Raw genomic sequence first — 23,377 nt, 5'->3', positions numbered from 1 at the left:
GGCGGGACATCCGCTTACGGCATCCAAACAGGAGTGCTTTGTTTCCTTTGGAGGGAAGTTTAATCAAAATAGACGTACTATATATTACTGTCGTGATATTGTTCTCTGGAATGTAAGCGAAACTTACCTTTAATTTTGCTTTTGTAAATGAGACACATGGCACTTTTATTACGCAGCCAAATCAGCGTAGTGTTTCATTCCGAACGAAACTATAGTAGGCCAGATTCTATTAGCTTAGCTTGCTAGCTGCGATCTCGACGATGCTGGTGTAGCGCCAAGATGCTAATAACCGAGAATACTGTCGATAAATGGTGAACAAATGATGTCGTCATGAATCGAAAGCATAGGAGGCTGGAGAGTCAACTGTGTGCAGCTGTGAAGAATGGCGAACCAAGGTAGAGTCCTCTCTTTTGTTATGCCCAGACTTGCCCTGCATGATGTTGCGTTACAGCCTCGAAACTGGTTTCAATTTCAGACACGTTGTGCACGACTATATGTTGACATTTTTTACGTTCCACGCGCTTTCTTGGCCTTCGTCACAATGCAATTTGCGTTAACGATTGGGAAGTTTAAGATATGCTACCGTTGCACAACATTCTTTGCAGGACAAATATTTTCACTGCCGTGTCACCCACATCACACGATGCGGAGTGTTTTTCGGTAAGCAGGAATGTAAACACAGTCAACAGGCTTTTCTTTTTGCATATGTTTTTTACCCCTCATCCCGAGGGAAATTCAAGCTTACATTACTGAACTGATGAAGCCTGCTCAGATGAGAGGCGAAACATCTTCTAAGAAGCCCGAACAGTGCAGTTGAATGCCCTGAGAATGCAATGACCAGGACTGAGACTGAGTTTTGACTGAGGATATTTACAGGAACGTTCTAATATGTATTTCGGAAAACACTATTACGAAGATAGTCCATGATAACGGGGAAAAAAAGTTCAGGAAACAACCAAAAAACGCATAGAAGCCACCTTACTCGCCGTTGGCTAACTATATGACAGAGTTAGCTGTAGTTTTTTTCCCCGTTATCATGGACTATCTTCGTAATAGTGTTTATATATATATATATATATATATATATATATATATATATATAATACACTGCTCAAAAAAATTAAAGGAACACTTCGAAAACACATCAGATCTAAACTGGGGGAACAATGATCTTGAATATCTTTCCTGATAATACTGTAAGTGGGTGATGTATTAGTAGCAAAATGATGCCACATAATTCGATAGAAATGAAAATGATCACCTGGCCAGTGCACCACTGAGGTACATGGACGCATGGAGGAGATTCCAGGAGACAGGTAGTTACTCCAGGAGAGCTGGACAGAGCCGTGGAAGGTCCTTCAACCCTCAGCAGGATCGGAATCTGCTCCTTTGTGCAAGGAGGAACAGGATGAGCACTGCCAGAGTCCTACAAAATGACCCCCAGCAGGCCACTGGTGTGAATGTTTCTGACCAAACAATCAGAAACAGGCTCCATGAGGGTGGCCTGAGGGCCCGACGTCCTGTAGTAGGCCCCGTGCTCACTGCCCAGCACCGAAGAGCTCGATTGGCATTTGCCATAGACCACCAGAATTGGCAACTACACCACTGGTGCCCTGTGCGCTTGACTGATGAGAGCAAGTTCAACCTGAGCACATGCGACAGACGTGAAAGGGTCTGGAGATGCCGTGGAGAACGTTATGCTGCCTGCAGCATCATTCAGCATGACCGGTTTGGTGGTGGGTCAGTGATGGTCTGGGGAGGCATATCCCTGGAAGGATGCACAGACCTCTACAGGTTAGATAACGGCACCCTGACTGCTATTAGGTATCGGGATAAAATCCTGGTGCAGTGGGACCTGGGTTCCTCCTGGTCCACGACAATGCCCGACCTCATGTGGCTAGTGTATGCAGGTAGTTCCTGGAGGATGAAGGAATTGATACCATTGACTGGCCCCCACGTTCACCTGACCTAAACCCAACAGAACACCTCTGGGACATTATGTTTAAGTCCATCCGGCACCGCCAGGTTGCTCCTCAGACTGTCCAGGAGCACATTGATGCCCTGGTCCAGATCTGGGAGGAGATCCCCCAGGACACCATCCGTAGTCTCATTAGGAGCATGCCCCGACGTTGTCAGGCATGCGTACAAGCACGTGGGGGCCACACAAACTACTGAGAATCATTTTGAGTTGCTACAATGACATTTTAGCTAAATGGACCAGTCTGCTCCATCATTTTTTTCACTTTCATTTTTGGGGTGTCTTTGAATTCCCCCCTCTATAGGGTGATCATTTTCATTTCAAAATAATTCTTATGTGTCTTTACTGAATGGAGACATTATGACAGATGTATGACAATGAGGTATGACAGATATCTTTGACTGCACAGATATGTGGAGCTACTTCTGTCCCAGGGTGCAATCCCTGACTTGGTGGGGACAAAGGGGGTAGCTGCAATCCACTTGGGTGTGGGCCAAGAGACTGAAAAGAACCTTAGATGCTTGAAACTACTATTGCAACATGGAGCTGACCCAAATGTTAGGTGAGTGACACACACCGAATAATATGTTGTCTTGTTTGATTTGGAAATCTGTGGTCACAGCTTTGAGAAACTCGAAAAAAGTGACCAGTCGAGTCCTTTTGCCCTTTTCCTCACAGATCGTCAGACGGCCTCACCCCCCTTCACATCGCTGCCCTTTGGGGATGTTATCAAAATCTGAAGCTGCTTTTGACCAATGGCGGAGACCCCAACATAAAAGATAACGTAAGCAGCTTTTCCTCTAAGTTGACTAGAGCACACAAGAGTTTAGCCAAAAACACTTTTTCATTTATGCAGGAAGGAAATACACCAGTGGTGCTTGCAGAGCTCGAGGAGAATAAAAAATGTGCTCAGCTTCTACAGGAGTACCTCACCAGCTCTGGGAGCACAGAAGAAGACTTGCCTCATTTCAAATACTGTAAGTTTTTTGAAATGATGGATTAAAAATACAATTACTGGTCAATTGCTCACAACTCAACTACTTTACAATCCATACAGGTTTTGAATTGTGTTTTTTGTAAGACTAAACTCCAAAGCCAATAGGTAAAACTGCATATTTGCAAGGTACATGGCTTTAGCATGTAGATATATACTATTTATCATACTTTTATTTATTTGCTATAGCCAAGTTCAAATGGAGTAGGGTTGGGCGATCATTGTTATATACCGGTATAAATCCTTCCAATGATAAGAAAATGACGTATACCGGTAGAAATGATATGCACGATTCACTTTATGGACGCATTGGCGCTTAACGTTGAGCACCAGCATGGACCAGCGATGGTGGAGCAAACAACAAAACTACCAAAAGAGAGAAAATGAGCATGGCTGAAAGAGCGGAGAAGTGTAGACTATAGACAAAGAAATTGTTGGTCAACGGGAGGTACCTCTGTAAATATGGACGTGGTTTGGTTTGGATAGAGCAGATGTAGTACAGACATGTGGAGTAGTCGAGCGACTCAACCAGATATTAGCCTCACGGTCCACTACATAACCAGCAACTGGACTTTGAAGTCGTCCTCTCTCCAGACAAGTTTTTTTTCTGGAGGAACACACAGGTGAAAACATGGCAAGTGAGTTGAAGGAGTTTCTCCAGGAATGGGACTTAGATGAGAAGAAACAAGTGTGTGTAACTACTGACAGTGGATCTAATGTTGTGAAAGCAACAACTGGAGTAGACTGGCTTGCTTTGGACACTCTCTACACAGTGTCATAGGTAAGCTTACTTTTCATTTCATTATTTTTACTTATATGGGTTAAGGTTTTTAGCTTTTTATACAAGACTCAGCTGAATTTAATTATATCGTCATATCGTGATACATCCCAAAACTATTGTGATACATGGTAAGGAAATCGCCAGATATAATAAATACAGCGTCTGGGTGTTTGGTCTCGTGTTTATCAATGATGTCATGCAGGAGGCCTAGTGCACTTCAGGACTGCTTTGGCTGCACAAACTGGGATGTGTTTAAAACTGCAGCGGGGAGGGAAGATTGTACTGTTGATTTGGATGAATATGCTTCTGCTGTTACTGGCTACATTAGCACATGCATAGAGACTGTTACCACCACCAAGTATTACAGAAAATACCCTAACCAAAAACAGTGGATGAACTGTGATGTAAGGGCTAAGCTACGTGCTCGTTCGACTGCATTTGTCATGGGCACCGCTGATGACTACAAAAAGGCCAGATATGACCTGAGGAGGTCCATACGGGAGGCCAAGAGGCAGTACAGACAGAAGCTGGAGGGCTACTATTCCACCTCAGACCCTCGGCGCATGTGGGCGGGGCTCCAGCACATCACAGACTATCGACAGCAGAGTAGCGTAGCCACGTCCAGCCAAACCACACTTCCTGATGAGTTGAATGAGTTCTATGCCCGCTTTGATACCCAAACTCCTGATGAGCAGAGAGGGTGGCTGAACCTGGGGAGCACACAGGACTCACCTCTCATGGTGACATCAGCTGATGTGCGCAGGGTTCTAAACAAAACAAACCCACGAAAAGCAGCAGGGCCAGACAACATCTCAGGACGTGCACTTCGGGTTTGCTCATCAGAGCTAGCTGATGTGCTTGCTGACATATTTAACCTGTCGCTTGCACAAGCATCTGTACCGACCTGCTTTAAGTCCACCACCATAGTGCCCGTACCCAAGAAGAGCAACGTGACCTGCTTGAATGACTATCGCCCTATAGCACTCACTCCTATTGTTATGAAGTGCTTTGAAAGATTAGTCATGACCCACATCAAAAAGAGCATCCCGGCGGCAACCGTGGACCCTCTACAGTTTGCATATCGCCAGAACCGGTCCACGGATGATGCAGTCAACACTGCCATCCACACAGCCCTTTCTCACCTACAGGGCCAGGACACATACGTCAGAATGCTATTTATAGACTATAGCTCTGCATTCAATACAGTCAGCCCCCACAAACTCACAGATAAGCTCCTCACACTTGGCCTGTCTCCCTCCCTCTGTAACTGGGTGTTTAACTTTCTCACAGGCAGGCCCCAGTCAGTCAGAGTCCACAACCGCACATCCAGCTCAAGAATTGTGAGCACTGGGACCCCACAGGGGTGTGTGCTGAGTCCACTCCTCTACACGCTCTTCACCTACGATTGCGTGGCCTCCCAGAACAACACCAGCATCATTAAATTTGCAGATGACACTACAGTCATCGGACTGATCACTGGTGGTGTTGAAACATCATACAGAAGAGAGGTGGCGGACCTCATAGCTTGGTGTCGTGATAACAATCTCCTTCTCAATACAGATAAGACTAAAGAGATGATCATCGACCCAAGAACAAGGGAAAGGAGCCGCATAGACCCCTGTTTATTGATGAGACTGAGGTGGAGAGGGTGAAAACCTTCAAGTTCCTTGGCACACACATCAGCGAGGACCTCACCTGGTCTCACAACACCCAACAAATTCTGAAGAAGTCCCAAAGGAGACTGTACTTCCTGAGAAGACTGAGGAAATTTGGCATGTCCACCACAATCCTGAGTTGCTTCTACAGATGCACTATCGAAAGTGTCCTTACCGCCTCCATCACTGTTTGGTACGGTAACTGTACAACACGTGATAGGAAGGCACTCCAGCGGGTGATCAAGACCTCACAGAACATTGTTGGGGCAGCCCTCCCCACACTGCAAGACATTTATAAATCTAGAGTCCTACGAAGAACACACAACCTCATCAAGGACAGCACACATCCACAACACTCACTATTCACACTCCTACCGTCAGGCAGACGCTACAGGAGTTTGAAGTCCAGGACCACAAGGCTGGCAAACAGTTTTTACCCACAGGCCATCAGGCTCCTCAACGAAGCACTCGCACACGCCGCACGCAACACACACACACACTCATAGCACTTTATTTATTTATTTATTTGTATTATTTACTTGTATTAATGTCTCGTCTGTTGTTGTTGCTTAATTTATTGGTATATATGTTTATGTGTTTATGTTTCTTATGTTCTTATTCTTTCATTTGTTTTCTTTCTTTTCTTGGGAGAATGAACAGAATAAGATTTTCATTGCATGGTATAACTGCTGTTTTACCATGCACATGACAATAAAACTCTCTTGAATCTCTTGAATCTTGATATCGCCCAACCCTAAACTGGAATTAACATAGTGGTGCCATGTCCTGGTAAATGTTTAGGCAATGTTGGAAAACAAAAAACATTGCACCTTCTAGTCCACAGAACACAGCAAGCAAGTATGAGCGAGTATGGCAACTTGATCAGATAAGGTATAACTAAATCTCCCCAGAGTGCCACTGTGTTAGTCACTGGCTTCCTCTTTATCTCTTTGTAGCTGTATATTCCGACAACACAGACACGTCCGGCTATCCTGAGTCTGACTACAGTTTCACTTCCTACTCCTCGATAAGTGACCTTGGTGAAGCCCCTTTAAGCAGCACAAGGCGGTCATCGTTTTTCAACCTTTCCAACATAAATGGGAGACCTACGTGCAAAGGAATATTGTCGAACAGACCCTCTGATGTGTACACTGAAAAGCAACATAATCCACACTGGAACACTTCCTTACCCTGGGCATCTGAAGGTGCCTCCCTGTTATCAAGTACTCGCATGTCTGCAGCGGGACCCACACTTCCAGTTCCAAAGGATAACGATTTGATTGCTACTGATGTGTTCTCTTCAGAGGAAAACATACCCACTGCTACAACTGATGGACAAAATTTGCCCGCTACACACTGCACTCTCCCCGCATTCCTGTCCAGAGGAGCGAGTCGGAAGAGTGTCAGCTTCCGTGATGTCGATGAGTATTTTCCGGTTTTTAGTCCTGAATCTCCAAAACAGACACCAGCTGTTGACGGTAGCCAGGATAATGACAACCTATCTTTCGACCTGTCCGAGTACTCTGACTTTCTCGATTCAAATCGTTTGGCTACTGTTTTACACACGCAGGGCATAGATGTCACGTCGCCAGATCATGTCTTTGTATTCTGCCGGGAGAGTAGTGAAAGCACAGATGAGGACTTGGAGAAAACTGTCATCAGTCATTATGCTTTGGAAGAGAGTGGTTGTGAAAAGGTGGACGGGGGTATAAAAGAAGCTCAAGGGACCATTCCAGAACAGCCAACACACCCTAGTGGGGCCAGCAGTAGCAGTGGAGGCAGCAGTAGTAATTACAGCAGTTGCGAAAGTGACCATTACACCAGCGCACTGGATATTTCCGTGCACCCAAAACAACTGTCTCTATCTGCTAAAACCGATGGAGCTCAAAGTGAACCTCGGGTTGACACTTGTAAGTTTGCTCAAAGTGAACCTCGGGTTGACACTTGTAAGATTGATGCACTGAGCTTGGATGAGGATAACCATCCAAACACAGGCTTGTTTAAGGCTTGCGCTGATCTTGGAGTAATGACTTCCAGTGAAGAAGATCAGCCATTGGAGAACAATACATGTCATCCAGCTGAAGGCCAAGAACTTCCATTTATACTAAGTCCATTTGTAACAGGCAGGACACGATCAAGGCAGAGTCGCTGCTCGCATAGAACAAGCAGTAACCCCGAGAGCCTCTGCACGTCTTCCCTGTTTGACGAGAGTCTCCCTACACCGTTGCGAACGCAACGCCTGACTCCCAGATCTCAGAAAAGTAACAACTCGTATAGTTCACCACGGGTTCCATGCTGCACACCAAACAATTCAGAGAATAGCACCGGACCAGAGTCTGTGTCTGGAGACTACCAAAACACTCAGTCCAGTTCCTTCAGTGCAGGTTCATGTGTGAGCTCGAGTCAAGCTGATACGCTCATCCTCACAAAGAGAGACGGTGACACAGTTGTTGGCTCACAGACCTTTTTTGACACGGTTATCTTGGAGGAAGACAATGAGTCCTCGATGGTTTTCTATGAAAGAAACCTTGCAGAGGTCATTCAGGCCATCCAACAGCAAAAGCTGGAACTTTCCGAAGGCAGGGATTTTTTGACTGATGATGTGACAAATTCAGATGAGGCAACAAAGAAGGCAAATGGAGCCCCTAATGAAGGTTGCCAACAAAAGGAAGATGTCTGGATGACGGAGGACGCTAGTTCTCAGCCAGAATCTGTTTCATCTTCATCCAGTTCAAGCTATTTTTCCCCAAGGAGGTCCAGGGAAGACTCCGACCTCCCGTGCACTCCGGGCACCGGATGCACTCCCAGGTACAGCATGAGCCGGCTATCGAGTCATCGCCTGTCACAGCACCTGGCCAACCTGTCCTACACCCCTGGAGGGCGCCCACATATTGACGATGTTGATGAACCAGTAGAGTACCTCTATACCGACACAGAACAAGGCCACAAACTGATTGAGACCCACATTCCGCCTACGGCTAACACTTCACTCAGTTCCAGCATGAGCACCACAAGCAGCGAGGAGACTATACTCTATGACTGGCGCTCCATGCAGCTCAAGAACAGAGAGGGTAAGGAGAACCAGAAACCACAGAAGCCACCCCAAAACAAGAAAACCGAAGAGGCTGAGCGCAGCACGTTACTTGAAACCGAAGGGATGACAGACAAGGAGCTGAGACGTAGGCTCAAGGAGCTCGGGGAGAGTCCGGGCCCTATTAGCCAGCGAACCAGGCCAGTCTACATTCGGAAGCTGTGCTACCTGCTGCAGGAGTCCAATTCTAAACCATCACAGCACCAAGATCAAGTAGAAAAGCAACAAACAGGTATCACTATTTTGAGTGAATTGAAAAATAGCTACCTTTTAGCTTGCCATTACAGTCGTTTTCTCTCTTTCTGTACTTAGCACATTTAGGTTATAGCCCAGAACTAAACTTGGCCCTGCAGAATTTCAAGGTGCCTGTCTGCCAGGTTGACGAGCAGGCTTTGTGCCAACAGTTTGACCAACCAGATCAGAACAGAAAGTGGAGAGAAGGCATCATCAAGTCCAGCTTCAACTACCTGCTGCTCGACCCAAGGTGCTGTCCTTGACCTCGCTACACATTAGAGAATTCACAATAGCAGATTGGGTGATGTTATTTTTTTACAGTCTTATGACATTTTATTAGACACACCTGCACAATATAATCAGATTCAATGTGAGGACGAATTCAGACTTTGCAAAGATAACAAGTACATGGTGGTAGATGACCACAATGTATCCCACTGGGCTTTTTTTCTGTGCAGTAACACAAATGGATGAAAGCACAATTAATGTGTAATTGCTCTACATTACATAATAATGTTTAACGACTGAAATAGAATGCATTGGTCAACACTGAAGAAAGACAAACAAGTTATATACCCAATTAGTGTCCCTCGAGTGTAGCTCTACAACTGTTGTTTTTTCTAGTTAAAAACCGCTGCTACTTCATTGCTTACGAGGCAAAGGTTCATCATCTGTAAATATGTGTTGTCTGTAAATTTTTTTTTGTCTTAGGGTGACAAAAAATCTTCCATTCCGGAGTCAAACTATAACCCCACAGGAATGCTTCCAGACATTTGTTCGTGCTATCTTTTATGTGGGCAAAGGAAAACGCTCCCGCCCTTACAGCCATCTTTACGAGGCTTTGGAGTATTACAGAGGAGACAAAACCTCGAAGGTAACAACCGGTTGGTGTGCAAAATGTGTTTTGAAATCACTGAACATGTGCAGTGCTGTATTGGAAAGTGTCAAAGACTTTCAGTTATTGGTTATTATTTTACAGGTGGTCGTCAGGTTATGTCGTTCCGACTTTCGCCCTTTCGGGGTTATGTACACACTTCCATAAATTAATTAATGACTTAAGTTTGGCCCGTAAACAAAAGACTAACTTGTTGCAGCACGCACAGCGTACACAGAGTGAACAACGTCACTTATTAATTAACTTTTTGCACTTCATTATGTCTACCAAGCATAAGGCAGGCTCTTCTGGTGGAAGTGCCCTGACAAAAAGAAAAGCTGTCACCATGAAAGTGAAAACAGACATCATCAGAAGCTTTGAAAGAGGAGAAACACCCATAAATATTAGCCACACTGTTGGTCTCAGCCGTTAAACTGTGATTGCTATCATTAAAAATAAAGATCGTATCCTTGACCATGTAAAAGAATCTGCTCATGTGAAAGCGACAGTGATAACTAAGCAATGTAGTGGTCTAATTATTGAGATAAAAATGTTGCTTGTGCTCTGGCTGGAAGACCAGAATCAACACTTGATTCAGGTACTGATCCTGTACCTTCTACCTCCACAACTTAAGAGCAAATAAACCACAGGAATACAAATAATTTGCTCTCTTTTTATTACTGTATTTTATGTCCTCTTTGAGTTCTGTGTACACTGTGTGTGACTCCATTTAGCTATAAATTCGACTTAGTTCAAAACTCGACCTACATCACAGTCTCGGAACAGAGCTCATACTGTACATACATACATACATACATGTACATGCTCGTACATTAAGAAGGTCAGCTCTGTGCCGGGATGTCCTCTGGAGCAGGTGGAGGAGGTGGGCAAGGGGAGGATAACGGCCAAGCTGTCCTCCGTGATGGCAAAGACTCCCACGCCCTCCAACACACACGCACTAAGGCGCTCCATTAGTGACAGAATGATGCATGCAAAGTGTGTGAAGGAGAGGGATCGCAGGTCTTTCCTTCCTACAGCCGTCAGACTCCATAACAAAAACTGCTCCAAAATTCCTGTACATTAACCGTGCAATAGCTGCAAGTAGTGTATATAACTTCTTGATTTATATTACCTTGATTTTTGCACTTCCTCTGCTCGTGTGGGCTTTCGTATCTGCTATTGTGTGCTTTTGTACTTTAGCTGCTGTAAACCTGGAATTTCCCTTTGTGGGACTAATAAAGACATATCTTATTTTATAACCCGAGGACCACCCTACATGAAATTAGATAAGCAGTATTTATGAAATTGGCCCTTCTTCTCATCCCTGTTGCAGAAACTGTGCCCCAAAGTTCAGCAAATTCTTCAAGTATGGAACGCAGAGCAGGGGGTCATCTCTCTGCATTGCTTCCAGAACGTCATTCCAGTGGAAGCTTACACGAGAGAGGCCTGCATGGTGGAGGCCATCGGTGAGTGGAAGGAAAATACAAAAGAACCTGTTGTGTTTTTATTGAGTGACATCATCAGAAGTTAGACAATCTGAGGCGTTTCTGATTATTGTGATATCACAGGAACTCTCAGAAGGTGTCCCTAATTTAGGTGACGAAAAGTGAGAATGATATACAAATTATACCCCATCAATCAATTTGTTGCCAAGACCAGCCTGTCATCTGCCGTCTCTCCAATCATGACACAGGGTTGAAGATGCTCACCAACCTGAAGCGGGGCGATTTCTACGGTGTGGTGTCAAACTGGCAGCTGAAGAGAAAGCGTGAGCTGGGCGTCCACCTGCTCTACAGGGCCATGCAGATATTTCTGGCTGAAGGTGAGAGACAGCTGCGACCAGCAGACATCAGACAGTAAAACAAACAAACAAAAAAAGAATCTTCATACAAAGCTCACATTCAATTTATATTTGGGACCAAGTTTGAGTTTGATGATTGTATGGACATATGGACACTCTACTTGTAAGCTTTATTTGGTCCGGCACACATTCATCGGACATCTTTGTTTTGCTACCAATGTATGAATAGTGCATGTGGTCGGGGTAAAGTGGGAAAATCTGCTTCCAGATAACTTTTTCCTTCAATGAGATGGTTTTATTCCAAAATACTGCTTCTGTCTTACTTTTATACTGAAATATCTCTGCAGCATTATTACATAAGTTAGGGTCTCATAACATGAAGTCAAGCACTGATTAAGTAGATTTCTAATTTAAGTTCAAGTACACACAGGCATTCTTTTTATCCTAATTAGTAAACATGCATATGCATGACTCGGCTTTGTAAATCTCAATCATGCAAGCAGACACGCATGCAGTAGCCTTGGTTCCACTCCCATAATTAGCCAAATATGGACATAGACACACACTCAATTAGCAGTCGCTTGTTAGAATGCTGCCCGTTCTGCCAACCATTTCACTAATTATGTACTATGGGCAAGGTTCTCAAACAATTCAAGAGCAGATGTCATCAGCTTATTCACGCAACATTAATTCATTACGTACAACCAAAAATAGAGTACAATTACTGCAGAACGTCGTCATTAGCTTGAAACACTAACATCAGCACCGTCACCACAAGTCCCATCTAAGGATGGAAAGCGTGGAATGAATTATTCATTCACTGACAGCAATATTGTCATTATACAGTATTATCATCAACTAATTGTCGGGGATGCTTAGTTTGTTTCATCATGTTTCATAATTGAAGTCAATATTTTTGATGTGTTTATTACAGGCTAGCGGCTACTTAGCATCAGATTTAATTATTTGTTTTTAAAAAAAAAAAAGGTTAAAATGTGAAATGACTTTACATGATTTGACTTGTTTGTATGCTGTTCTATTATGATTTGTCTTGAAAGAAAATTCAGGTAAGCTCCCACTCAACTATCAGAACCTCCAGGATTTTGTGATGTTGCGATTGCGGCAATTCACACAACATTTGAATTATGCTCAACTTTGTACAATTCCCGCAACTTCCCCGCACATTTTGGCCAGTCATCATCATTTTCGCCAGTCCAGTGTGTCCCTGAGCAGGGCTCAAAAGCGCACGTCAACTGTCTAATCAAATGTGTCCCCGCATGGCCCACCCACATCCTCACTTTCTTCTTTACATTGACAGAGATGTGGACGTGTGATGATAATCTCTCATTGACCACCAAAAATCACCGCTATAGCTCGCGCTCAACCGTTCCCCAGTGTTCTCAACAAAAGCATTGGTAAACCAAGGAAAGTTTATGATCGACAGGCACTTCTCCTCTGTAAAACATACAGAGAATATATGCAACCTGTGGAGACTTTGGTCGTGTATGTTTTCCAAACTATGCACGCATTTGTGTGAATTGCGTGTGTGGGGGAAAAATGCCAGCAGATGGAACACACTCTGGTTAGCTACTGAAACTGATGGTTAAGAGATGCAGGTGTAAACACACTGATCCACACTGAGCCATATCATATTATTCTTGTTAATAACATTGGGCTAGCAAAGCCATCCAATCATAAATCAAAAAAGTTCTTACCATTAATGCGACTTCTGGTGCTGCATGGTTTTGCACCGTACTCCGTATCTTTCTTTTCGCCATCTTCTTCGTCAAAAGGGTTTGCTCTGTAGAATTAGCTAGCTAACTATTTGATTAAAGGAGGGAAGTTTACTTCTTGACATCTCAATGACCCGGGCAGGCTACTGCATTATCCAGTAGTCGAGTTTGGTATCTGACCTGGAAAAAATGGGAAGGACAGCTGGCATCGGCTCTGGCCAGCCGCATTGCGGTAGAAAATGGATGGGTGGATTAAAATGCATAAGAAAGTTTTCTATTTCAAATGCTTTTTTTAACACTGATTTCTGCAATATTTTACTTAAAAATTCCAGCGAAAAATAATTTGAATACATTTTATCGTGTTAAGAAATGTCTGAGAGCCAGATGCAGTCATCAAAAGAGCCAAATCTGGCTCCCGAGCCATAGGTTCCCTACCGCTGTACTAACGGTACACTTTACGAATAAAGAATATATTGAAAATGACCTTAATAGGCATACGTGCGTATACAGTATCAACCGGTTTCATTACAGTGCATCTTTTCTAGGGAGAATACTAGAAATTAAGATTGGACATACTGTACATAGAGTAGTCAGTGTACGACTGGTAGAGAAAGTGTTATTTCTATAGTAATGTCCCTTGAGAGTATTTGCATTGTTTCGTCATCATCAGCATAAATAATTTTTAATTGGGAACGTTTTTCTTTTATAGTTTTCTCTTGTGAAGGCAGAGATATTATTATTAGTCTTCTCCTTACAGGAATGCAGGAGTACTTTGTTGTAGCTGAATAAAGCTTATTTTGCACAGTTTTGTGTGACATGTTGGTAAGATGTCAGTCTTTCTGTTCTTTATATTTTGTTCATTAGTTATTTTTCTTCAACACATCTCTTGACTTCAAATAAAGTATATTTTGTTAGGTTTGCTGAAATATTGTGTTTTTTGGGGTTAAAATCTAAAATATTAACAAATTCATAAGATCACAAGCTATTGCAATGTTCTTGGGAAAAAAATGTAAGCCTCAAAACTTGGTGACTTTGTGACAAAGCTGCCGCAAAATCAGGCATTTTAGGCCGCAACAATCACCAAAAAAGCACACACAATCCTGGAGGGACTGAATTAGACATGATCAGGTTTGTACAACACTGTGTCGTTATTGTGTGAACGTATTTGTATGGTTTATTTGTTTCAGACATGCTTAATAAGTTATATTAATGAGCATCATGTGGTTACACGTCTTAAAAGGAGTAGGAAGAAGCAGAGCTAAATCCTAGGTCACAATCGGACATACAACTTTTTTGGCCATGCGTTTTGGCGTTCCCAAAATCGCTGCTTTTTTTTTTTTTTGTTCCTGGAGGACCACGAAGGAGTAAGATCACCGCGTACCCAACGTGCAACCTGTCGAACGTGCGTACCACACAGGAAATCTGAGGCTGCTCAGACGTACGGCTGTCGCTTCATTTGTAGGTTGTAAGGCCAATGTCTGTCTAACTTGCGATAAACGTACTGACTGTGCGTTCCATGCAGGATTCGTATGGATGTTGCAAGAACTGCGCACGATCTGTATGTTATGCATACCAACAACTTTCTTTTGTTGCACAGCTTACTCTGCGATCGGGGCGGAATATATGTATGTATATAAATATACATACATATATGTATGTATATTCTTGCTCAAGACCTACGTCATTTCCTCCTCAGCAATTTTTTAATCACAGAGCCTTTGTGATGTTGTGTCGTGATTTATTTTTTTACATTTATAAACATAAATGTCAGTTACCATACTTAATATGTGTAATATATTGTGTTTTTTCTTTAATGACGTATATTAAAAGTCTTCACCAGCATGTAGATCGTCTTTATTCATCGTACCTCACGGAGCACATGCACAGATGCACCAGAGGCGTATACGTCATATCCATTCACGGAAATAATATGCATTGCAACAGGAATCAACATATTTTATAAATATACAGTACATACAGTGGTGTGAAAAACTGGGAAAAAAAAAATGTTTCTAGAGCTTTGGGACTCCAGCAAACCACAGTGAGAGCCACAAATGGCCAAAACATGGAACAGTGGTGAACCAGAGTTTCAAGACCAAAACCCCTGCTGAACAAAAAGAACATTAAGGCTGGTCTCAATTTACAAATCTGTGGTCTGATGAGACAAAAGTTGAACTTTCTGGAAGGTGTGTGTGATTACATCTGGTATAAAGTAACACCACATTTCAGAAAAAGATCATCATACCAACAGTAAAATATGGTGGTGGTAGTGTGATGGTCTGGGGCTGTTTTGCTGCTTCAACACCTGGAAGACTTGCTGTGATAAATGGAAGCATGAATTCTCCATCTGTTGGTGACGTTAAGCTGAAACCAACTTGGGTTCTGCAGCAGGACAATGATCCAAAACACACCAGCAAGTCCACCTCTGAATGGCTGAAGAAAAACAAAATGAAGACTTTGGAGTGGCCTAGTCAAAGTCCTGACCTGAATCCTATTGAGATGCTGTGACATGACCTTAAAAAGGTGCTTCATGCTGGAAAACCCTCCAATGTGGCTGAATGACAACAATTCTGCAAAGATGAGTGGGCCAAAATTCCTCCACAGCGCTGTAAGAGACTCATTGCAAGTTATCACAAACGCTTGATTGCAGTTGTTGCTGCTAAGGGTGGCCCAACCAGTTATTAGGTTTAGTGGGCAATCACTTTTTCACACAAGGCCATGTAGGTTTGGATTCGTTTTGCTTCTTAATAATAAGTTTAATTTAAAAACTGCATTTTGTGTTCAGTTGTGTTGTCATTTAAATTTGATGATCTGAAATATTTAAGTGTGACAAACATGCAACAAAATAATACATCAGGAAGGGTGCACTTTTTCACACCACTGTATGTATCACGATAGAAACATAGCAAACAGGAAAAAACAAATATACATGAATAAATGCAAATACAGATACTATAAAACAAAGCATAAAATGCCGCACAGTGTGTACAAATGACGTAGGCACCCCTGCAGTTTTATGTAACGGGGTTTTTGTGCAATTGATGCACTCTCGCTGGACAGACAACACACGGCCGGCTTACTCGACACGCATGGAGAGGGTACAAAATATCTGAACGGGGACTAATTACGCTGTATGTGTGTCGTGCGCCCCACATACGGCGTCCGCAACTGCGACATACAAAAAAAATTTATATTTTTCCCAAACCTGACACCAGCAAAACATACGAAAGACACATGTTGGCCGTACGGGTGTCACACGAGGACGTACTAAATGTGTTAGTTTGTTTTGCAAACGGAAAAAAAAAACATAAGCGCCCCTAGCATTTGATTGACTTGACAAAGAACCACTGCGGCCAGTCTATGGCTCGAAAATCAGCACGTCACACGGGCGCCCTCTACGAATTTCTTGTGTTTTTTGCATGTAGACCGGCCGTGGGAGCCTCTGCGATCGGTTGTGACCGAGGCTTTATTTAAGCCTACCTTTTCTCCATGTCTATTACTGATCATTCATTCTAAAAACAACATTTAACTGCATTAATTGTAGCAGAGTACGCTGATGAAGGCTGAGCTAAACAATTATTTTGTACTACATTGATGGAACATTTTCAAAATGATTTTGTAGTGTCAGCAAAAAGACAAATGAACCCTCGCTGCTTTTTAAATTAGTCACAAGCAGCTTTCTTTTCATGTGACTATGAATTGTTGTTTTATGTTTGTTGTTTTATCATTTAATTTGTATAAAGGAAAAAAAAAACACCTGAACTGGATGAGTCATTTACTTGCATGTGCTGTGTACTGTGTCCCTCTAGTGGCCAAAGGAAGTCACAAAATTTTGCTTTTATCAAGACAAACTGTTACAAGTATTATCATTTTGTGGATTTATACATGCCAAAGATCATACATTTATGTCATGTCATATGTAATAATTTACCCGATATTACTTTGGCCTTTTGTGCTGGCCTTTCACCTGCATTATTCCTCTCATTGACCTCAAGCACAAACGGTTTCATGCTGTTTTCCATCCACTGTTACTGTATTCATTATTTTTTCTATCTATAATATTTTTTTTCTTATGCAGTGAAAAAACATGTTTATGACAGAGTATGTAGACATAACAATTTCACACTGTAAAGAAAAAACATTGCAGCCTAAAAGTTGTTTTCCCCTCTGTCGACGGTTTATATGCTGACTCATAATTTCATTGAGATTGTGGTAATTATTTTCATAAAAGTATTCTTTCAGTTAGTCATAACTAACAGGAATACAGTAATATGTGTGTGATGAGGTACAAAATTCCAATGCATTACCAAAAGCACTTCTTTTGAATAATATATATTACCGTAATTTAATTTAGACAAACCCACACACACATGAATTACCCAGTGTTTATGTATTTTATTCTCAATTGTATATTCAAGCTCAGTCATTTAAAAACATTTTTAAACATGTTTTATTGTTTAGTTGTTAAATAATAATAAAAACCCAAATCAGTTTATGAAAAAAGGTATTTATTTGAGATAATTTAATAAAAATAAACACCAATACAACAAACAATGCATATGAAATAAAGAAAACAAAAAAACAATAACGTAATTATGTTCATGTACAGCATTTATTTCTTCATCCAAAAGTATCTGTTCAAACTTGTAGGTTCAAAACAAAAATGGCATGGTCATATAAAGTTTAATGCACATTCTATTATACAGTTTGCTTGCACATTTCCTTGCTTTCTTTAGTTAATATTTGTAACTACATCATATATCCCATAAATGTAATTGTTTTTTTTTATTTTTAGCTAATATTTGCAACTACATCATATATCCTATAAGTAAATGTAATTTTCTTTTATAGGTCATATTTGCCAACTATCTCTGCATCTTCTTTTCCTTTTGATATTCCCCTCCTCCCGCTAGACACAAAACCCTCCAGCACAGCCAACGTGATCGAGATGCAATCTGAACTTCCTGTCAGTTCGTGCAGGCTGTGTTTGCCTGTTATTGGTGGAAGGCCCAGTGGGGGGGCAGGCACAGATATAAACAATGGCACCATCAGCATATCATGACATTATTCGTTGTGATGGTCGGCTGAAATCTGGGACACAGTTGCATTCATCGTTCAGTGAGCTCTTCTATACAGTTAAACCCACCGACAGCAATGAATGTTGATTGTGACCTTTGTGGTTGCTTTTCTTTAAAAAAAAAAAAAAAAAAAATCATCGTCTTGCTTCCGAGGGTCATAGAGTTCTTCCTTTGCTGGTTCAAGGAGTATCTTTTTTTTTTTTTTGGAGTAAGCGCCTGCTACAGGGTACAATCAACGGTCGATGGTTTTTTCAATTTAGATAAACTCACCGACAGCGTTGAATGTTCACTGGGGCGAGCAAACACCTGATGGTGACTGTAGACGGACAAAACACAACTTCTCTGTTCCCTGCACTCTGGTCTTTGAGAGGCTTTTTAGCACACTTTAACATTCATTGGCTCATGCCACTATGTGCAAATGCCGCCCCCCCCCACGCAGATTTACACAAAGTAAGCTTATTTGACACACATTTGCATATATATGCATATACCCCCACAATACTTGCACGCACCCACTCCCTACTGAATCTACAAATTAAGAGTGGAAACGGGATTAATAGAGAGGAACTGTGATGTTGATATAAATATAACAAGAAATGTTACTGAGTCGCTACAAGCTGTGTTTTCCATTGCACAAAGAACTGGCTTTGCCTGTCTTACTGTTAAATGCCAGCAATGTCAACACTGGGTGTTGTACACACTTAACTCCGATGACACAGCTTCATTATGATGATGTTGGTGTTTAGAAGGCGGCTTTATTTCCCTTAAAGTAGCAGTCGAGAGAGAGCAGTCATCCTGAAACTGGTGAGTCATAGTGGGTTTTAGAAAACATGCGTCGTGTGGTAGTGGTGTGGTCTCTTCGGAGGCTCCATCATGCCTCAAGGGCCCCTTGCAAGGTGGAGGATGAAACTGTAAACTAAATTAATAATCGGTTTCACAATGATGTAAACCTTAGGGCTGCGTTTCAACTAGTAAAACTGCCCGACGCCTTGCATGAAAGGTTTTACAAAACACTGAGGTGATTGTGGTGTTCCGTGCAACAGCGTTATTGTGCTAATTGAAAACTACAAGGGTGAGTCAAGAGGGAGTCAGCAGTTAAGCAGTATGCAAAGCTTAGAAAGAACACACAAAGGATTGAGTAAGTTGATAAGGTCATACGACACACATAACCCACTGACACAACTACTTTTTAGTGCCTCAGAGTCATTCATTTTTACCTGCGTCGTCATCTTCTATCTCGGTGCACAAACAAGACCACAATTGCCACTGCCGCACAGGCCTTCGCTACGAGCGACTTTGCAAACTTGGCCTCTGTGCGCTCTCACGTAACGCGATTTGAATGACAGCGCTGGAATTGACAAGTGGATGTGAAGGATGTTGCATTATAAGGTCTTCTCTGGCCGCGGGACGGGAGTGACAGGAAGAAAGATCTGGGCCATGCAGAGAGAGGGAGGGAGAGAGAGGGAAGGGCCCTGAGCTGACAATGTGGCCCTAATGTGAATGACAAGGTCTGCACACACATCAGCCCTCCAACCAGCCTGGATGTGCGGGAGATGGATGATGGCGGATGAAGGCGAGGAAGGAATAAGAAGAGACAGTAGGGGGAAGGGTTCAGGGTGTCCAGCCGTCAAACATGTTGGCCTTAATGGCACGGACAGCTCTGACATTTAACCACTGAGTCATCTTTGGATAAGTGAAGGCGCAAAAGCAGACTTATAAAAAGGTTTTCAGTCGATCTATAAGGCATAAAACCACAGATGAGGAAGTGTTCAAAAAAGAACGTGTTCACAAGAACATGGCTGATCTGCTTAATAAGAGCATGGTAAGATTGATGTGGAGGTTACAAAATCGTCACACTCTTAGCTCTCCTTATTTAGTCGCTCCTACACTTGGTTCCAGCTAAATCCTTCCAATACACCGTAAATTATCAATAAATACACATGGAAGGTGCTCTGTGGAATCAACTAGCAGAACAAGTCTTCGTAATAGATACTGGTGACCTTGTCGAAACATCCTCGTAATTCCAGAAAGACAAATTCATACAAGGACGATCACGTTACTCCAAAATAACAAAGGAAGCGCCTGTAGTCAATATCAGAGTGGCATGTGAATGTCAATGAATCATCTTTTCTTTTCCTGGCTCAGGTTGAAGTTCTAATGACACCGCAGAAGGGTGCTGGGGAACAGTTTTATCTTTCAATTCATTTCCTGTTATGTTTTCGTCTTTTTCTGTAGCAGTGCTCATGAATGACGAAGGCTACATTCACACTGCATGGTATGACGCCTATTGTTTTTACGTGGATGTTCACGTTACCCAAAACAATGCGACTGGTATGTATGTGGGTGTAAGGCTTCTCAAATAGTGGCAGAAAATAATTGAGAAGCACTGGTGTAAGGTGAACGCAATGTGTCCCGGAAACGTCACACGTCGTGCTGTGCGTTTGTGGAATTAAAAATGGCCGCAGTACAGTAAAACTGCATATTTTGGAGTAGCCTTTTATTGTGGCCAGCTTGTGGTAAATCTGTGTGATAATCATGCTTGTTTTGTACATAGAAAAAGTTTTAGATTTTCGAGGTCGGCAAAACCAAAAGTGTTTGTTTTTATATTTTTGTTGAGTGATGAAAAAGGTATGCGGTGGTCCAGGCTGGTCCACTGATGGTACAGAGCACTAAAGCAGTTAATGGGGGGGTTGCCATAGCAATGACACTTTGATTGTGACACAGAATTGTGTGCTGGTACATGTATGCTGTACATATTATCTGGATTATCACGTATTTAGAAATGATTCTGCGGAAAAAATATTTTCTGAGACAAAATTTAAATAAAAAATGTTTTTAATGAAAAATCCGCGACTTTGCGGGGGCGCAAATCTTGAGTGGCAAATGTGTGAATTTGACAGCCAGTGTCAGCTGTACAATGAGCCCGTTTGCACTTCGCTGTTAGAGAGGAAAGCCCAGGAAAAGTCATGCAAGTCTCACAAGTGGGAGGACATTCCTGGTGAGGGTGCTGCTGACTGCCTGCAGGTACAGACCGGCCTACTCTGTCTGTCTGCTGATATCAACCCGCGACGTGATCTGTTTAGTTGCCTGACTTAATGTTCACCTGCTCACGCGCCTCTGGCTGTGTGTGTGTGTGTGTGTGTGTGTGTGTGTGTGTGTGCGTGCGTGTGCGTGGGTTGAATTCGTCTGACTCGTCACAGCTGGACTGTCATCTCTCTTCATCTGCTGCCCTGCAATTACAGACAGACACATACACACACAGGAAATGATGGACACTGTCTGAATATCGAGCGCCTTCATTCTACCGATTAGAAAATGTACTTTATGGTTTGCTCATCTTATACAACCTTTAATATCAAAGGATGTCTCCATCTTGAGACCAAAGCCGTGCGTCTGTGTGAGCGAGCAGTAGTCAATGATGCCAGGGGAGAGTAACATACTGGCGCGGGTGAGGGAGAAGTGAATAATAGCCACTCAGCTGTCTGAAGAGGAAGGAGGAAGAGTACCCGCTCTTGCTTTATCCCTCTCTTTCTCTATCACACGCATGCACACCTAAAATGCAGAGAAATACTCCTCAGGGCGCCGAATAATAACGTCGTCATTATCGTCACCGGGCCAATGCGCCCTACAGTCGCCAACACAAGCCGTGCCGTGTCATTTGCATTTTGCAGTAAAATGGCAGCACGGATAAGACGCACCCAATAACAGAGCAAGTCCCTTCCCCTCTGATTCTCGAGTGCTTTAATAGCCAGAAATCACATTCGAGCCGAGCATCAGGACCGGGAAGAAATGAGCAGCTACTCAGCCAAAGGCCAACTGAAGGAGTCTGAGTGGTGTCAGTTCTTCCCATGGAAACTAGCAAGGCTTTCAACAATAACCTATTTCTGAACTATTATTTTTATATATATATATATATATGTATATTACTCTATATATTACTCTATATATTTTCAGACAAGATTCTAGCTGGTCTGACCTCATCTTACGGCGGAGTAGGAAGGAGGGGTTCCCACACGTAATTTGGGGGCATGTGTTTTTGGAGGGAGAGTCCAGGATGCTGAGGTTTGGGAGGGGCCCTGGTTGGGTCAGGGGGTGGTGTGGCGGGGGTCTGTTAAGGGGGGTTTGCGGGATATGCGGTGCAGCTGTTAAACTCGAGGAGATTGGTTTGGACTGCTAGAAATAGAAGAGATGAAGCACGCACATGAACATTCACACACGCTTGAAGGCTGAAGCCTGTGCAGGCGTAATTACGCCATATGCAAAATGACGCTGAATTACTGTCTTAAAAGAGACACGTTTCATTGTAAATAAATTGTGATTCGCCGTGCAAGATGATTTCGTGGAACCTCGGTTTTAGCACACCCTATGATTTGTTTTTTCGGCAAATTTTTCCCAGAATTTTGCCTCTGTTTTCGTACACTGTCTCGGCTTTCGTACTGTATTACACTTGGCAAATTAGTCCCTGAGCTTTATGCTCCCGCGAATTCGAGTGCGCAAACAAAGCACCCTACGTGTTGCTGACTGCGAGTGTGACTGCTAGTTCCATCCATTCGTCATTTACATTTATTTCACATTGTTTTCTGCATGTAAAACTATAATTATTCTCTATAAAATTTATTGTTTGTTCATATTTTTTGGTGTCTGGAACAGTTTAATTGGATTTACCTTATTTCCTATGGGAAAAATTGCCTTGGTTTTCTCATGTTTCGGTTTTCGTTGAACCTTTTAGGCATGTTTTCTCATATTCACATTTATCCATCTTACTGTATGGCCAAAAGGCAAGGGTGTGTGTGACGTGCGGGGACAAATGCAGACTTGGTTGGGCGTGGGGGGGAGTATCCAGGCGGTAGACCACAGACAGACCGAAGGTGCCGTTGTGTGCATGCTTGTGCCTCCATCATGTCTGGACCTGGGCAGAAAACAAACAAGACAAGAAAGGATACATTTAGATGTCATACACACACATACACGCAGCTCACCAATCTGAAACACACACACACATTGACAAATTCAGGTTTCCCCTTTGATATCAGTTTCTTTTTTTTTTTTTTTTTTTTTTTTTTTTTTACCACATTTGTAGTGCTAATGAATGTGTAGAATTTTTGGAGAGTGTGTAACACAATTAGATGTAGAGCTCAGACCTTCATCTCGCCTATAT

General features: G+C 42.6%; 1 protein-coding gene and 1 long non-coding RNA gene across 3 annotated transcripts in view; one reads left to right on the top strand and one right to left on the bottom strand.

The window, feature by feature from the left end:
* The first annotated feature begins 23 nt into the window (after positions 1–23).
* Positions 24–16,888, top strand: ankle1 (ankyrin repeat and LEM domain containing 1). 2 transcript variants are annotated; one of them, XM_054789199.1, is made up of 9 exons: positions 24–395; positions 2,388–2,540; positions 2,657–2,762; positions 2,835–2,955; positions 6,365–8,731; positions 8,812–8,983; positions 9,445–9,607; positions 10,941–11,073; positions 11,301–16,888. In XM_054789199.1, the coding sequence occupies exons 1-9, from the start codon at positions 331–333 to the stop codon at positions 11,465–11,467; spliced, it is 3,447 nt and encodes a 1,148-aa protein (XP_054645174.1). In that variant the 5' UTR covers positions 24–330; the 3' UTR covers positions 11,468–16,888. The 2 variants fall into 2 exon arrangements, with proteins under 2 accessions (XP_054645174.1, XP_054645175.1); XM_054789200.1 differs by lacking the exon at positions 9,445–9,607 and having other exon boundaries at positions 11,301–11,436.
* The window catches only part of LOC129188527 (uncharacterized), a 36,821-nt gene continuing 28,422 nt past the window's right edge, over positions 14,979–23,377 (bottom strand). The window contains exon 3 of the long non-coding RNA XR_008572658.1: positions 14,979–23,128. This is a non-coding gene — a long non-coding RNA (uncharacterized LOC129188527). The remainder of the gene's footprint in view (positions 23,129–23,377) is intronic.

Source organism: Dunckerocampus dactyliophorus, chromosome 10, assembly GCF_027744805.1.
Source record: "Dunckerocampus dactyliophorus isolate RoL2022-P2 chromosome 10, RoL_Ddac_1.1, whole genome shotgun sequence".
Lineage (NCBI taxonomy): Eukaryota > Metazoa > Chordata > Actinopteri > Syngnathiformes > Syngnathidae > Dunckerocampus > Dunckerocampus dactyliophorus.
Note: the sequence above shows the minus strand (reverse complement) of the source record. Positions and strands in the feature narration are given on the sequence as shown.

What these genes read in the sequence shown, in the direction of transcription:
- ankle1 (XM_054789199.1), top strand. Translation starts at nt 331, where the DNA reads ATGAATCGAAAGCATAGGAGGCTGGAGAGTCAACTGTGTGCAGCTGTG. An exon ending in ACCCCAACATAAAAGATAAC is followed by an intron (nt 2,763 to 2,834) that starts GTAAGCAGCTTT and finishes TCATTTATGCAG; the next exon opens with GAAGGAAATACACCAGTGGT. An exon ending in GAGGAGACAAAACCTCGAAG is followed by an intron (nt 9,608 to 10,940) that starts GTAACAACCGGT and finishes TCCCTGTTGCAG; the next exon opens with AAACTGTGCCCCAAAGTTCA.